The sequence below is a fragment of the Leptinotarsa decemlineata genome, unplaced genomic scaffold (assembly GCF_025532065.1).
Source record: "Leptinotarsa decemlineata unplaced genomic scaffold, Ldec_3_MD MMD2_tig00026299_RagTag_RagTag, whole genome shotgun sequence".
Lineage (NCBI taxonomy): Eukaryota > Metazoa > Arthropoda > Insecta > Coleoptera > Chrysomelidae > Leptinotarsa > Leptinotarsa decemlineata.
Genome location: NW_027412676.1, coordinates 10,551,686 through 10,568,044, shown reverse-complemented (window position 1 = coordinate 10,568,044; position 16,359 = coordinate 10,551,686). Strand labels below are relative to the sequence as shown.

General features: G+C 34.1%; 1 protein-coding gene across 1 annotated transcript in view; it reads left to right on the top strand.

Annotated features, from left to right (window-relative positions):
* DNApol-epsilon255 (DNA polymerase epsilon catalytic subunit 1) overlaps positions 1-16,359 on the top strand; it is a 49,812-nt gene that overhangs the window by 27,707 nt on the left and 5,746 nt on the right. The window contains exons 13-21 of the mRNA XM_023158925.2: positions 1,030-1,395; positions 1,512-1,695; positions 1,779-2,138; positions 3,865-4,110; positions 4,274-4,461; positions 4,515-4,877; positions 4,931-5,165; positions 5,262-5,530; positions 14,203-14,550. Coding sequence (XP_023014693.2) covers positions 1,030-1,395; positions 1,512-1,695; positions 1,779-2,138; positions 3,865-4,110; positions 4,274-4,461; positions 4,515-4,877; positions 4,931-5,165; positions 5,262-5,530; positions 14,203-14,550 — 2,559 coding nt within the window. The remainder of the gene's footprint in view (positions 1-1,029; positions 1,396-1,511; positions 1,696-1,778; positions 2,139-3,864; positions 4,111-4,273; positions 4,462-4,514; positions 4,878-4,930; positions 5,166-5,261; positions 5,531-14,202; positions 14,551-16,359) is intronic.

Below are 16,359 nucleotides of genomic sequence, written 5' to 3'. Positions count from 1 at the left end.
TTGATGAAGTCATAACGTTTGACCGTCCTCTTAGTTTATTAGTTCTAATTTGTTATCAAACTCACTCAGTCCCAGCTGTCATAAAATAATCGAGAGGTAGTGTTTGTCTGAAAGTGAAACCTGAAGGGAACATCTCTACTTGCTTCCCTATCAGGACTGTACAAAACCCCAATTTTTTGAGCATCATTCTCCAAGTCTCGCTGACAAAACTGAATTTCAGCTCCCAAACATCATTTTGTCACTCCGGCAATCAGACTGTTAGTCTTGTGGATTAATTTTATTTATATTGATTTATTCAATTGCTATTTATTACATAGGACTGATGTATTGTCACAATACACCACTTCTATGATTTACTCACAATCTCTGAAGAAGCGATAAATATAATCGCATGATATTAGCAAAGACATAGATTGTGGATATTGTCCAATACTCTGCTATTCCCTTCAAATATTGAAGGGTTTTCACTTCTGCTTCTCACTTATCTGACAGTTGATCTCAAAGTCCTATGTTTGTGATTAATTTTGACATTGTGCTAGTATAACTCAAACTGTCTGTTTGCTTATCTCATTGTTAGGCAAGATAAACATTGATTCTAGTTTACTATTTTCCAAAATAATTTCTTCAAAATGTTCACAGAGACTTCCACTCTGAATTTTCCCTTTGATGATCCGAACTTGACTTCTCATATCTCCTTCACCTCCTCTTTACTCCATTTAAAAAATCTTTGTTTATCGTATTAAATGTTTTGTTTTTGTATGTAACTCAACAAAAACTCACGATATTCTGTTAAAAAATCTGTTTTTCAGTTAACCAGCTGTCACCCCCCTCTGAACGACAACTCTCAAAAGTTGAAACTTACCTTTTGCAAGATTACTATTCATCCTCACTCAGATTTTTAATATACTGTTAATTGTGACATATCATATTTCAGAAATGTTCCATTCTTTTTTATATTTAAGAACTGATCTTTTGGGAATGATTCACATATGGAATTATAATTATTATTTTCACTCAATTCTTTAATAGGTTCGAAGTTAAGAGACGTGGGGAGCTGCAGCTCATAAAGAATTTTCAATCCTCGGTGTTCGAAGCCTTTTTGAAAGGTGATACTTTGGAAACTTGCTACGCAGCTGTGGCTCAAGTTGCAGACTATTGGTTGGATGTATTATATTCACATGGTCGAAACATGCCTGATTCTGAACTTTTTGACCTCATCTCTGAGAATCGATCCATGTCTAAGAAACTAGAAGAATACGGAGCTCAAAAAAGTACATCCATCAGTACAGCCAAGCGCTTAGCAGAATTTCTTGGTGACCAGATGGTGAAGGATGCTGGATTGGCTTGTAAATATGTCATTTCAAAAAAACCAGATGGGGCCCCTGTCACTGAAAGGTGATTATCTCCTGAAGGAAGGAGAAAATATTGATTGAAATAGTACATATTCAATTCATTTTGCCTAATCCATTAAAATTCTTTATTGAACTACTGTGTTGAGTTTTTCATTTTAGAGCTATTCCATTGGCTATTTTCCAAGCAGAGGAAGCAATTCAGAAACATTATCTGAGAAAATGGTTGAAAAACTCTTCTCTGAATGAGGTCGATATTCGTGATATTTTAGATTGGAGCTACTATATAGAACGTTTGGGAGGAGCTATACAAAAGATCATTACCATACCTGCCGCTATGCAGGGGGTGAGTTTATTTTCATTGTTTACAACAATCAGTATTGTTTGATATTTGAAACAGTTTACTCAAAATTGACTCTATTTTTTCAGGTACCGAATCCTGTTCCTAGAGTTAGACATCCAGACTGGTTACATAAAAAAATTTTAGAAAAGAGTGACACTTTCAAGCAAAGAAGAATTAGCGACATGTTCTCTGTTCTTCAAAAAAAACCTAAATTATCTGAGAATAATTCGGATGTAGTCGATGGCAATCCAGATAACCTTGACTCATCCAGTAATATTGGCGATATTGAAGATGTTGCAAGTACTAAAGATATGTTCAAGACCCCTGTTGCTGTTGTCACCAAAAGAAAGAGGGGTTCTGACAAGGAGAATGAATTCTCTGAAGAAGACCTGAATAAAACTTGGAGGGAAGTGCTTGGGAAACCACCTTCTTTTGGCAGCACACATGTAAGAATATTCGGTAAAAAAAATTATCAATAAATAATGTGAGAAACAGGTTGGTGGAGGGTAGGTCCAAAGTGAATGGATCTATACTATCCTCCACTGCAAGTGGGTTGACCAATAATTGACTACACTGAATAATCAAACTTAACTTTATTTCACTTTAAATAACACAAACACTTCAACTAAAACTTGAACTATTATTTGAATGTCTATCGCCTTACTAGATCATTTCGTGTACAGCACTGTAACGTCCACTTGACTGGGTCGATATCCTCGTGGCTAGCCTTTATATATCGTAATATATATGTTATTCTATTTAAATGATGATTCAGAAGACAGAGACCTATAAGTAGGCCTGTTAGATAATGTAGGTCATTCTTGCTAGAGACTAACAATTGCATAATAACATACCTCAAAGGATGTATAAATGCATTAGAAAATGACAATCCTGGTAGATTTTGCAAGGAGTCTGAAACTATTCTTGTCCATATAGTTAGTATTTGTTTGGCAAAGCCTAATGCAATGCCAATAATATGGTATGGAACGATGAAACTGCTTGCAGGGCCTTCCCTTGCAAGTGAGTCAGCTTCATTTCCTTTTAGGTCAGTGTGGCCGGGAATCCAGACCAGAGACAATTTGTTGAGTCTTTGTATTGAGGAGAATCTTTTTTGGTAGTTCACTACCAACTTTGAGGTTGCTTGGATAGAGTCAAGTGCTCCCAAAACCTCTTTCTTGTAAATGGGGCTATCACAGTTTTACTGAGGTTTGCAGGTATCTGCTTCCTCTGATACAACTATGAGTATTGTCCGGCGTTCTTTGGAAGAAATTGCAGGCAACGTTGTTCCTGCTAGGATGGCATAAGTACATCTGCATAAGGTTGCAGACCTGAAACTAATAGCCTCATCTCGCCATACACATATGTTTCTATATGTGTATGGCAGCTATCACTGCTAACTGGCTAACACATGTGCAGAGAGGTCAACAAATGTATTTAGGGTTGTATAAATGCAAAACGAAGCGAATTGTGGGTATCACAGAAACTGGAAAGTTAGTGTCTACAATCGTAGACACCGTGAGCCAAAGAGTTAAAAGGGTCATAACTGCCGACGAATCATGGGTATATGGTTATGACATTGAAACCAAAGTCCAATTGTCTCAATGGAAGAGCCCAGGAGAGCCAAGAATAAAAAAGCACTCCAAGTTCGATCAAATGTCAAGGTTTTGCTCACTATTTTCTTTGATTACTGTGGCGTAGTGCATCAGAAGTTCTTGCCACATGGTCGTATGATCAATAAGAAGTATTATCTTGAAGTTATGCGCCCCTTGCCACAAGCAATACGAAGAAAAAGTCCGGTATTGTGGAAAAACAATGTATGCCCTTTACATCACGACAATGCACCTGCTCACTCGTCATTGCTTGTAAGTTTTTGGCCATAAACAACACCGTAATCATGCCTCAGCCACCGTATTCATCAGAGTTGGCCCTTACGACTTTCTCCTGTTCCCAAGATTGAAGAAACCCATGAAAAGACGGCGTTTAGCGACGATTGAGGTAATAAAAGTCGAATCGCTGAGCTCAAGGACATATCAAAATGTGCATATCATATCGATAAATATTTTTTGTGAAAAATTAAGAATCACCTTAGTTTTTGAACAGACCTCGTACATACATGAACTCCCTTGAGCATATATTCAGAATACATTCAATGAATAATACTCTTTTTTTTAGGAAGAAACTTTGATTTGGATTGATTTTCATAAAAGAAAATGGCGGTTTCAAGCACTGCAAAAACTTTGTGTCAACAAAAGTAAGAAGAAAAAGTCAAATAATGACACTACCATATTGCGATCTGCAGCTCCCGGAACACTTGGTGGCTTCATTCAAAGAGCACAGAGAACTCTGTTGACAACTCCTTGGCAGGTGATTCAGATTGCACCCACGAATACTCCTGGAGAGTTTAGACTATGGGCACTAGTAAGCAATTTGTTAATAAATCAACACTTCTAATCAGTTTATAACTCGCGACAAACATTACAGTCTCTATAAAAATATAAAAAAAAATCCAAAAAACTATTTTCCCAGAGGGATATTGAATTAATAGAAATCAATTAAAAACTATGAACATATTTTATTTTAGGTTATGTCTGAATTACATTTGATTAAACTGATTGTTCCAAGAATATTTTATGCAAATTTACGCACCCCGAAAGTGGCAGAAGAAGGGGCACTTTTCAAAAAATGTAATAGAATGTTACCTAGATCCAGGCCAGTCCATAATTTATACCTGTATTCTGTGCCCGAAGAAGTATTTCAAGAGCATGGAAAGTAAGATATCAAGTACAATGCACTGTTTGTTATTGATATATTTTTTCTTTAAGGAAGGTTTTTCTTGATCAGACCGATCCTAATGTAGAGGGAGTTTATGAAACTCAAGTCACTCCAATGTTCAGAGCTTTGCTTCAAATCGGTTGTGTTTGTAAGGTACTACCCGGGGCTTCAAATTCTGAAAATTTTGATCTTCAACAATTAGATATGGTCAGTGTAGCTCGTCAGCCTTATTTAGGAAAAGATTCAATCCGTCATTTATATTTCTACCACCATAAACATATGATCAAACCCCAACATATGTTTGCCTTATTCCTAACCCCAGTTAAAAAGGCTGTAATTTTAGTTGTGGACACTGTTAAGACAAACTTGATGCCCAATATGATGAATTTATATCAAGCAGAAAGATTGGCAAAGTGAGTTTTTGTTTTATTAGCAATAGCATAATATTTGAACATTCATATTGCAGATTAGAAAAAAATCCTGATGATGAACTTCTACCACCTGAAGAAATATCCATTGAAGTTCGAATAGAATCTAATCTAACTCAAGTTTATAAAGTATTACAAAAAACTTTACAAGCATATAAAGACGAGAAAAAAGGACCTACATTATTGGGTGTCCAGTCTGCCATGGAAATGCATGACTTGCAAAATAATATTCCACCCTTTGCCGATTTTCCTCAAGTGCAAATTCATGTTCAGGTAACCTAAACCTTCGTCAAATTGAAAAAAATCATTTATATGATATATTATAGGCTCTAAATGGGTTTAATTAGGAAGGTGATTATTTGATTATAGGATATTGACGATTTATACAATGCATTAGACTGGCAAAAAATTGGTGCTCGAGCGATTGTACGTCATTATTTGAACAGCGAGAGAGTACTGGAATTGATGGCAGAACAGTGTAGATATTTTCACTTACCCATTGGAAATATGCCTTCTGATCCTGCCGTCTTTGGATCTGATTTGTTTTTTGCCCGGCATCTCATCAAGCATAATCATGTTCTCTGGTGCTCATCAACTGATAGACCCGATCTAGGAGGAAGTCAAGAAAATGATGCAAGGTAACATTCACGGTTCATGATATACTGAAACTACAGGAATATAATATTTGTACTGTACTACATTTAAAGATCACTAATTATGATGAAGATTGTGATAATATTTATTGTCTAATTAAACAGGCAAACAGGAAGAAAATATCCTGATTTCTCAAAAAATGGATATCTTTGTACGATATGTTCTGATATTTAAACTAACATTTCACATTCATTGTTTCTCATTTACAACTTACCTTTCAAAATATGGGATGTTTCAATTCATCAAAAGAAGTAGTTTATGTAACTTCATGAAGATTTTTATATTCTAAAAATATTTTGTTCAATATGGATTTCATAATTCTGGCATAAATTGTTTCCATAACAACCAAATTGTCACTGCTCCTTAACCGTGAATTAATCCAATGTAAGAAGCATTGGTCTCATAGATTGTATCACCTCAGCCCCTGATCATAATTTTTTTCATTAACTCTTATTATTTGCACTGCTTTGCTTGATCATTGGATTAGTTGAATATTCGGAAAGTATGTTTCAACACAGTTCAGCTCAAAATTCTTTTGAGAAAGCATTTTGGTTCTCATTGGTGGTTATATTGAAGATTTTTGTTCAAATTCTTCACAATTTTATTTCCTATTTTACAAATAATGTGTTAGCTTTGCTATCAAATGTTTTATCCTGAGAGAGGCTTGATTTTTTTCTAGTCATATCTCAAGGATTTTTTGACACACCTGCTTTTGTTCTTCCATCATCCTCTTGGCTTATGTTACTTTGAAAGTCTTTGTTGAAGAACTCAATTCAATTGTTTATACGAAATGCCGTAACAGGATGTTCGAATTTATTCTCATATAGATTGTGGAATGTTCTAAAATAGTAAAAAAAAATCGGATTTGAAGGATACGAAATATTTGGATTGATCTATTCACGTAGGTGTTTCTATTGGCTAGTTATCTTAGAAGATGCCACCTTATAAAGTGTCTTCGTGACTAATTACATGTGGACATTAACAGTCGATTGAAATGAAATAAACTTCATGTAAATACAAGGTATCAGAAAGATGAAAAGTCACTCTACAAACTGTACATCAAAATTTAAAATAGCAAGTACTGTCACATCTATAGTGGCGATACACTCGAATGTTTGAAAGTGGCCGACAATGTTTCATGGTGAATTTTACTAGTTCGTTCTTCCATTGTCTAATATGATATCATCATTTGGTGTAACCATTCAAAAAAGATCTCCATGATGGAACAGATTTTGGGGAGAAGACAGCAAGAGCCTCACATGTAAGAGAAGCCGTCACAACCAGTGCTTGCCCTTCTCTATGTTAGAAAATTGTCGGAAAGGATAACAAAAAATTGTTTCCGAGTACATCAGAACCTGCTTCAGATCCGGAAACACCATCCGTAGCAGATTCACGAAAACCAGGCCACCAAACGCGGACTGCGATTCCATGAATTGCATTTATCGGATACCCTGTTCGAGCAGCTAATCCTGTGCATTGCCGAGCACAGGAGAAACACACAGCGAGGAGAAACCAGCAAATCGGGAATAGCAGAGCATGTTTGGACTCACCAACATAACATCAAGTGGTCCTAAGCTGAGATCATCTACAGAGAGCAACACTGGTTCAAGAGGAAGTTCAAAGAAGCTGTATATTGTTTGCCCAACGTGCGGCGTGGGTGCTTTGTTCACTCACTCGAATTGACTGCCGTGTTGGTCGGTGGTTCAAGCCCTAGTCTGAACGATCGATCTTCACTTGCTATCGTCCAACTCGTGTTAGGAATCACACGTTAAAAGGTAAGACCTCGTTAATCCTTAGCTCGCATAAGTTTCGACTTCTGAGGGTTGTCGTTCGTAGGGGTGCGACAGTTGGTTAACGGAAAAACAGATTTCAAACAGAACATATACATATGAAAACTTTTACACAAAATAACATACACATATATAACACATATATACACACACACACACACACACACACACACACACACACACACACACACATACACACACACACACACACACACACACACACATACACACACATATATATATATATATATATATATATATATATATATATATATATATATATATATATATATATATAGACGTATAAACCCTCATTACGAAGCCCAAAACGCTACACACGTCCGATTATACCAAGCCTGATACACTTTTGTGAAGCCCGGTCTGGGGCTTCGTAAAAATTCACGTGTATATCGTTTTTATTCGGTTAGGAAAGGGTAGGGCACCTCATAGACGAAATATAGCCCAGGCTTCGTAATGACGGAAAACATCTCAAGATATACACCTTTGGTTCACGCGGTCTCAGGTAGGGGGCGCGTTAGTTGATCTGTATAAAATTATATATATTGTGCAGATTTTACTCGGTTCATAAGAGTCCCGTTAGATCCTACGCATTATACAAAGCCCGTATATTTGGCATCAATGGGAAACGTTTTGTTTTGTATCACAATTCAGGCGTTAGATAGACGAAACTCCGAATTTTTAGTATCCACATTTTGTTATGCTATACTGAGCTGGATAGCTAATAGTATACTACAATATCTGAGAAGAAGAAGAATCACTCACTCATCTCCGAATATAACTAGCTATATGGGGTGCTGTTTGTTGCAACTTAATAAATTGAAAATTAGTCGATTTTTACGGTATTGGGATTTTTTTCAGATATTTACAGGCCAGATGCTCACAGAGTTTTATTATTTTTTCAACCTTAATTTTCTATTTTTTTTTGCTAAGAAAAAGCTGAATTTTAATATATAGAAGATATTTCATCTTTTTTGAGCGCATATTCATGAGATTATTTTCGGGAACTCTAATGATCATATGTTAAAAGGTAGGACGGTGTTAATCTTTGGATGGCATGAATTTTGACTTATGAGGTTTCTCAAAATTATACCAATTTTGAAACGACTTGAAGATTGTCAAATTTAATTAACTTTCGATTTTTGTAAGTTTTTCTTTTCAACTATAACCCTTTATAATTTGACTATTAAAGAGGTTGTTAAGTATTGATGTAGCCAAAAACTTTTTTTTGGAACAAGTTTACTACTTTCTCAATGGAATGCAGTATCCTTCTAAAATATTAGATGAAGCCTGATTAGTTAGGAGGTACGGGTATATGTATATTATTACGTATAATGTGCAGAGTTTACGCGGTTCATAGGAGTCCCGCAATATTTCGTGCATTATACAAAGCCCAAAGCGGTAGGTAACGAGTTATTTTGTGTTTGTCTACAGTTTTCATGAATTGTAAAATTATTCGATTTTAGGTTTTTTATTACTTGAAAAAAATGCATGAGTGATTGAAAAACATATAATAAAATTGTGATACCATACTTTACTAGAATACTTTTTTAAAGTCTTGGTTAGAAAGTTTTCGTTTATTATAGAAGGAAAAAATTGACGTATTACTTTGAAACGTGAAAAAAATATACATGGAACTTCAGCAATGTCGTAAAAGCTACGAATTTCACATTTGCTTACAGGACCTGATGATAAAGTGAATTAACCATATACTACGTATAGCTTCTTCCAAGCTTAGCAATATCTAGATTTCTCTATTCATTTTTGCACCTGACGGCGAAGACGAGAAGGACACTAGAGAGCCATTGATCATCCTTTCACTACATACTTGATATAATATTAAATTGATGTTCAATCTCGTAAATACAATCATTATCTTCTTGTTCCACATTCAATAGGTTGCAACTAGGGAGAATATTGAGCTTTTCCAATTATTTCGTCACCATCTCATGAAGTGTTCGAATATTTCTAAAAATGTCATATAAAATTGCAGCATTCAAGCCATGCAACACAATCTGTTTTCATTTTCACCAACTTACTAGACAAATAAATTGAGTGTTATGAGTGTCATTGGAAATTTCAGCATCTTTGAGTTGTGCTGAAAGGCAGATAACCTATTTGATTCTCTCTCTTCGATGAAATCTATATTTATATTGCGAATTCAGATTTCTTGACTTCAGTTCAGCAGGAATCCACAAAAATACAGTATATTTTTTTTTGTTTACTAACTAAAAGGCTCAATAATATATCCACGGTCTAAACGGTGATTGAATTTGGAATCAGTACCATAAAAATACCTCAAAACAATCCCGAAATTGTTGTAATAGATTCACTTTTGTTTTTTTTGTGATTGAATGGGTTTCTCAAAAGAATACTCCTTGTAATTTCACTCGTAGAAAATTGGTTCAAGGGAATGAATCAAGAAAAGTGTTCTTTTGGGTCCGAACAGTAAGTGTATCAAGCTTCGTGCCCACTTTAGTGGCGCCGGTAAATGTATATAATTATATACAGTATGGACATTTAACGCGGTTTATAGGAATCCCACAATGCTTCGTACATTATACGAAGCCCATACGGCGGCAAGATTTGATGATTTTTCTGTACTATACTTGAGAGCTATATTCACGTGCCTCGGGCTTCTCAGTGCATTTCGAGACAATAAAAGTATTTCTTGTGTTGAGGTTATTCGTTCAACTGACATTATGTCTCGCACAAGAAGAGCAAAAATGTTGAAAACAATAATGCAGAAAAGTTCGATTCTCAATTATAATTTTGTGAAATTGGAGCATCTGTATTATGAACATTTGTCACAATTCTTTTTTGTTTCGTTGATCAATCTTTTCATCAAACTTACTTTTTTTTTGAACACGAGAAAAGAGTTGTTAATTAGAGAATATCATAGAAAACACCAGATTAGAGGAGATAGGAAACCGTGTTATTCTGAAACTTTCTAAAGTGATACTAACAATAAATTTCTGGGAATTTCAGAACCGTTCTGAACATGGTGTTTTTGAATTCGATGAACGAACTCATTCCAAATGAAAAATGTATGCCCGGAAATGATCCTTTCCTGATATACAGGGCTGTACAGAGCTATAAATAGAAATTTGGCCTTCTGTTGATTATTTTGAAATTTTTTAATTTTTTTGGTGATACTTCACTTGAGTTTTTGGTAAGATCTAGTTCCTCATAGGAATTTGTTCAGTCCGGTATTTGCAACCATTGTCTTTAACAATAATTGTTTGAGACAGATGATTTGGAACCACATCAATATTGAATTTATAACATTTATGAACCACGATTTCTGTGTTTCATGGCTCTAGAATATACATTTTTTGACGAATAGTCAAAAATTACCTTTTCAAAAATTACATTGTGAATCAATATTTAGAGATTTTTGAGTTCAACAAACATTTTTGTCATCAGTTTGATATTTTTCATATGCTGGAAAAATATAAAACAAAAGTAATAGTGAATCTGACTCAGAACAAGAAAGAATGTATCGATTTTGAAAGTTCTGGTTCAGAATACATTCCTCCATCAACTTCGTACAGCTGCGGTTGCGATTGTATTAATAGTTCGGGTGAAACTTCAGATGCCAGAACTAGCTTTGAAGTAACTATATGTGTATATCCTCCATGTTAACGTCAGATTAGGAAAAAATAAAAAACAGAAAAATCGGCAAAAAAAATCGAATTTGATCATTTATAGTGGAAAAAATAGGAAACGTCAGCCATTACAATCAGAACGTAATACCAATGATAGTTCAGACGAAGAAGAATGTGCAGTTTCCAGAAAGAAGTGTATGTAACTTTATTTTTTAACCGATACATTGAATCATTTAGCCGGCAGAAGAACGAAATGGAGTGAAAGAGAGAAAAAAATTGGTATGGAATATTTCAAAAAGCATGTACTTAAGGAATAAAAAAGCACAAAAAAACATGAATGTACTGAATTCCTTTCTGAAAATAAGGAGATATTCACAGACACAAACTGGATGCAAATTAAAACATTTGTTTATAATTGTTACCGCACACAGAAATAGAATATTTCAGTTTTTATACAGTTTACTTTGATATTTTATTTTTTATATTTTTGCATTTCATAATATACACTCCAACATTTTTAATTTTATGTTTTATGTTATTCAACTATTTCACAGTTAATAAACAACATTTTCCAAAATTGTGCTTTCATTATTTTCCATAATTTATTTTAAATTTGAATCTTTCACAATATATAATTGAAGAGATGGAGGGATTCTTTCTCCGTACGGTAAAGCCGTACCAACCCACGAATATGGCATGAAATAAATATATCTCAGGTTATCTCTACAATTTTTTCTCTGAAACTGTTAGTTATTCACAAAAATCATTCAACTGGATGTTTATGAATTATCAGATTTCGCTATTTTCGTTTTCATTGTTGAATGAAAATGTTTCAAATTGAATGATTTATGACATTTTAAGATGCATTCAAATCACTTTGATTATTCAGTTCGATATGAAATTTAAAATTGTGTTATAATATGAAAAAAAAATTTGATGAGGAAAATTCTGGTTTGCTACTTTCCCATTACCAAATATAACATAATATCTCCTCAGAAATTCTCATCTTTCATTACATGATATTTCGATGACTGCAATTAGAGTAAAATTGTAAGAATGTTTCAAACGATCTGTCATTGTCACAGATTTGTTTCGATACAGTGCCAAAGAATTGTAAAGTTTTAAGGGAGGTTTGAGTGAGACATCGTTTGAATAAATTCAACAAAAGTGCTAATGAGGAGTTTAAGACCAATGTTTCAACCCGAAACTTCCAAGGGTCCACCTAGAGATTGAGAGCTATTGCTGTAAATGAATTTTATTTATCAATATTGACACTGACTAAGAAATAGTGATTTCTGTATAATTCAATATCCTTTTCAAAGTAGGTATTCGGGATATGTTTTTTCTTCTGATTTTTTGTCTAGTAGTAATTAGAACTGACAAAAAGGAAAGGTGATTTCCGTATAATTCAACTTCCAATTAAATCTTCGAAATCGTGTTACTTTTAAAGCCCCAATTTGAGTTATATTTTTATAAATTACCAGAAATTCTAGAAAATAAACAGTTTTGATGTAGTATTTGAACTTCTCTACCTTGCTTGCAGGGTGCTCTAATGCGAGTCTATTGAAAAATAATTTTTGAGACATGAAAAAAATCTGTTTAAAATCTGTTTTTCCGTTAATCAGCTGTCGCCCCCATACGAACGACAACTCTCAGAAGTTGAGAAACTTGTGCGAGTTAAGGACTAACGAGGTATTACCTTTTAACGAGTGATTCCTAACACGGATGAATCAAAAACTATAATAATACAATTCATCATAATGGAAATCAACCAAAAGAAAAATACTTTTGTATTATATGGTTACACTCTACCGACAGATATTGGCAAAAATGGTAAAAAATATTTGTTTTTTTTTATCAAATTGTCTTCAGAAATTGAACTCAAATAAACACAAAAATTATGTATCTTCAACTGTGTGCAAATGAAATTCTTTGAATGATGCAAGTTGCAGATTGTCAAAGATATAAAAACTCTCAATTTCCCAAATTGTGAACAGGAATTACTTTTACCCAGCTATAAGGTAAACATACTTGATACTTCAATCAAAGTGTTAATTTTTTATCCTGAAGAAGGCAAAACGTACGGCAAGTGAAAGTATTTTTAGTTTGCCATAACAAAAATCATATGGAAGTTTCCTATCATACCTATGAATCAAAGATATGATTTGTTCTAAAGTTATTTGTACTTTATCTGAAGTGTACCGTCGGCGTCGAAACTCTCGACTATTCTAACAATTTAGCTCTCCTCATCAACCGTCGACAATGAACTCTTAATGTACTATTTAAAATATAATTTATATCCACTCTCGCTGTACCTGCGAGGAAATAGCTTGGCAACATCACATGGGCTTGTTGAGAACATCAAAATATATACTTATATACAATGGGGCTTTGTATAAGCGAATGAATATCTATGGATTCGTAATATATGTTGAATATATTCAGCGAATATATATCTTATATACGCCCGCCGACCTTCCTCTCAACCCGGGCTTCGACTGACCCTCGGCATATAGCGGGCTTGGTATCATGCGTCAGATGCGTATATATATATATATATATATATATATATGTATATATATATGAAATACAAGTTATCAAGTAATTATAAAGAAAAATAAAAATAACAGGTGCAGACAATATAAAAATATAATAAAATATAATAGTCGAAGTTATGTAAAATTTCCAGAACTGTAAAAAGTTTAAAAAAGAAAACCTAAATCAGAAGCTGGTCTCAAAGCCTGTCTTCAAAATATTCGACCAAGCTGTAATACGCTTTTAAGAGCAAAAGTTCTTTTACATGGTTACGGAATACCTTGTAGTTCACTATACTTTTCATTTCGGTAGGTAAATGGTTGAAAATCTTCCGACTCTCAAACAAAACAGAATGTTTTGTTAACGTTGTTATTGGAATAGGCAGAGGTATGTCGTGAATTTGACGGGTAAAGTAGGTATTTTCTGATCTATAGCATTCTCTTCTTTTAAATATGAGACTTACTGTTTCCAAGATAAAAATGCAGTGTACAGTCAGTAATTTATTCATTGCTCAAAATAATTGTCATTCATATCAGTTTTAAATTTAATTTATTCTTTCAGAGATTTCAAATCATATATCATATTAGACAATAGAAGTCCGAACTAGTAAAAAATGCAGTTTTACTATTCACCCCTATTCATTCATTTTTGGTTGGAATAAAAATTTTTATATATTTTTATGTGCTTCATATACATTGTTATTAGGCTTCTAGCAGAGAATCAGGAGGCCTCATCTGAAGTTTGCAATGAGCCTGGCTGGTATTCCATGGTTTGTGTTGAGCTAGACATTGACAGCTTGGCCATCAACACTCTTCTCCAATCTCATCATGTTACAGACATAGAAGGGATGTCTAATATCACAGCATTTGATGCATCAGCAGTTACATCTGTAGATGACATGATATCTGGAAACCAAGCAATAACCACTTACGACGAATCAGCTAGATGCGCGGAGGCGTTCAAAATTTTAAGAACTATGGCAGCTTCTTGGATGAGAGATATATCATTGTATCGAAACGTGTTCGCTGATTTTCAGGTTATTCACTTTTACAGGTTAGTATCAATGAATTATAATTCAATCATTTTATTTCATTCATGGCATATACCCTTTAGAATAGTGGTGGCTTTCACATTAAAAATAACACTCCAAGAGTCCACACCCTTGATAAAAAATAAACTCATTATGAAAATTGTCCCTAAAAATGATTAAATTCAAAAGTTCAGAACGAATGTGTTTTAACATTCCAGATTGTTGATAATCATCTGTTTGGATGTCCTGCTGCAAAGATTGTTATTTGTTCTCTTGGGAGGTTCAATTTTTTATAACAATCATTTCCTTTTGGCCAATAGCCGATTCATACACCAAACTTTTACATCATCATTCACTTCAATAATAGAGATTAAAAATTGTTAAATCAGTTCACTCATGTTGAACTTGTGATTGAACACCAGACACCGTTGTTTCGACCCGCCTAGGTCTTATCAGTGGTGCTAGGCTGAACCAGTCAAGTGTTTTCTAAGAACAGAGCCCGTGACTACCAGACCTTCGTTATTTCATGAAAGCTGAAAGTTGATTAGTGCATAGCCCCAACATAGGTAGGAATGATGGTCCACTATAAAGTTTGGATCATACTGACTTTTGCAAATAACAGGTAGCACAGGTATGAAAATCCCTCGCTAGATAATAAACTGTAACTATACTTACGTTATGGTATAAAAGCTATATTCCAAATTTATTGATTGGATAGCCAGATAAACTTGAGAATAATGGCGCAAATATTTCATTAAACACATAATACACACAAAAATATTTTTTTCTGGAGAATTTGATCAACATTTCTCGATTCTGGTTTCAGCAATTGATTGTTCGAAGTTGATTTCATGGCAGTCGACCTTCAAGATGCGTAAAATGAAAATATTTTTTCAATTATCGAGTTGGCGGGAATTCGGTCGAAATGTTGAAGAAAACCAATTGCTAAATTGTCGATTTCGAAACTTTATTGTTTCGTCTTCAGGCCTCTGAAGTATAAGAACAAGACATACATATTAAAATTGGATTCTAGAATGTAGTTTTGTTAAAAACAAATTAAATTATGTAAAATAACAATCGTTAAAAAAATAATAAAACGCTTTGAACACTTTACAGAAAACAACGTTGATGAGTACTTACATCTAGGCGGCTTTCCGAGTTCAAAAGGGCGACGTAAATAAATTTGACATAAAATATAAATACTTAGGAAAAACGTTGACACAGACACGAAGAAATTACCAAACTGAACTGTCGGTGAATCGTTCCTTTATAATGCAAAAAAGGCCCACGAAAAAAATGATAATTGTAATTGGAAAAAATCGTCTGTTAATGATTCAGAAGTATTGTTTGATTTTTTCTATTAGATAGAAATATGAGGTGTGTAAATTTTCAATATCCGACCTTTTGTTAACACATTTTGTTCCATGCTTTGTTATTTCAATCATTTCATTCAAGAGTCTTCTTTTCAATATCGTCTGTTGTCCTATATTACTGAGTGAATTAAAATCAAAAGTATGAAGGGATGACTTACAATGTACTGCAAGGATAGTGGGGTTTTTCTTTGTTTTCAGTGGGTTGTGTATATTTTTACAATCCTTGCTATGTTCAGCCATTCTTTGTTTTAGATACCTACCAAACTAAACTTTATTTCACTTTGAATACAACAAACACTTCAACTAAAACTTCAACTATTATTCGAATGTCTATCGCCTTACTAGATCGCTTCGCGTACCGCACTGTAACTTCCACTTGACTGTCTCGATGGGCGAGTGGATTGCGCTTATATTTGGCAATTGAAGGCCCTGGAACATGCCTCAGAATTCCATCGAAGA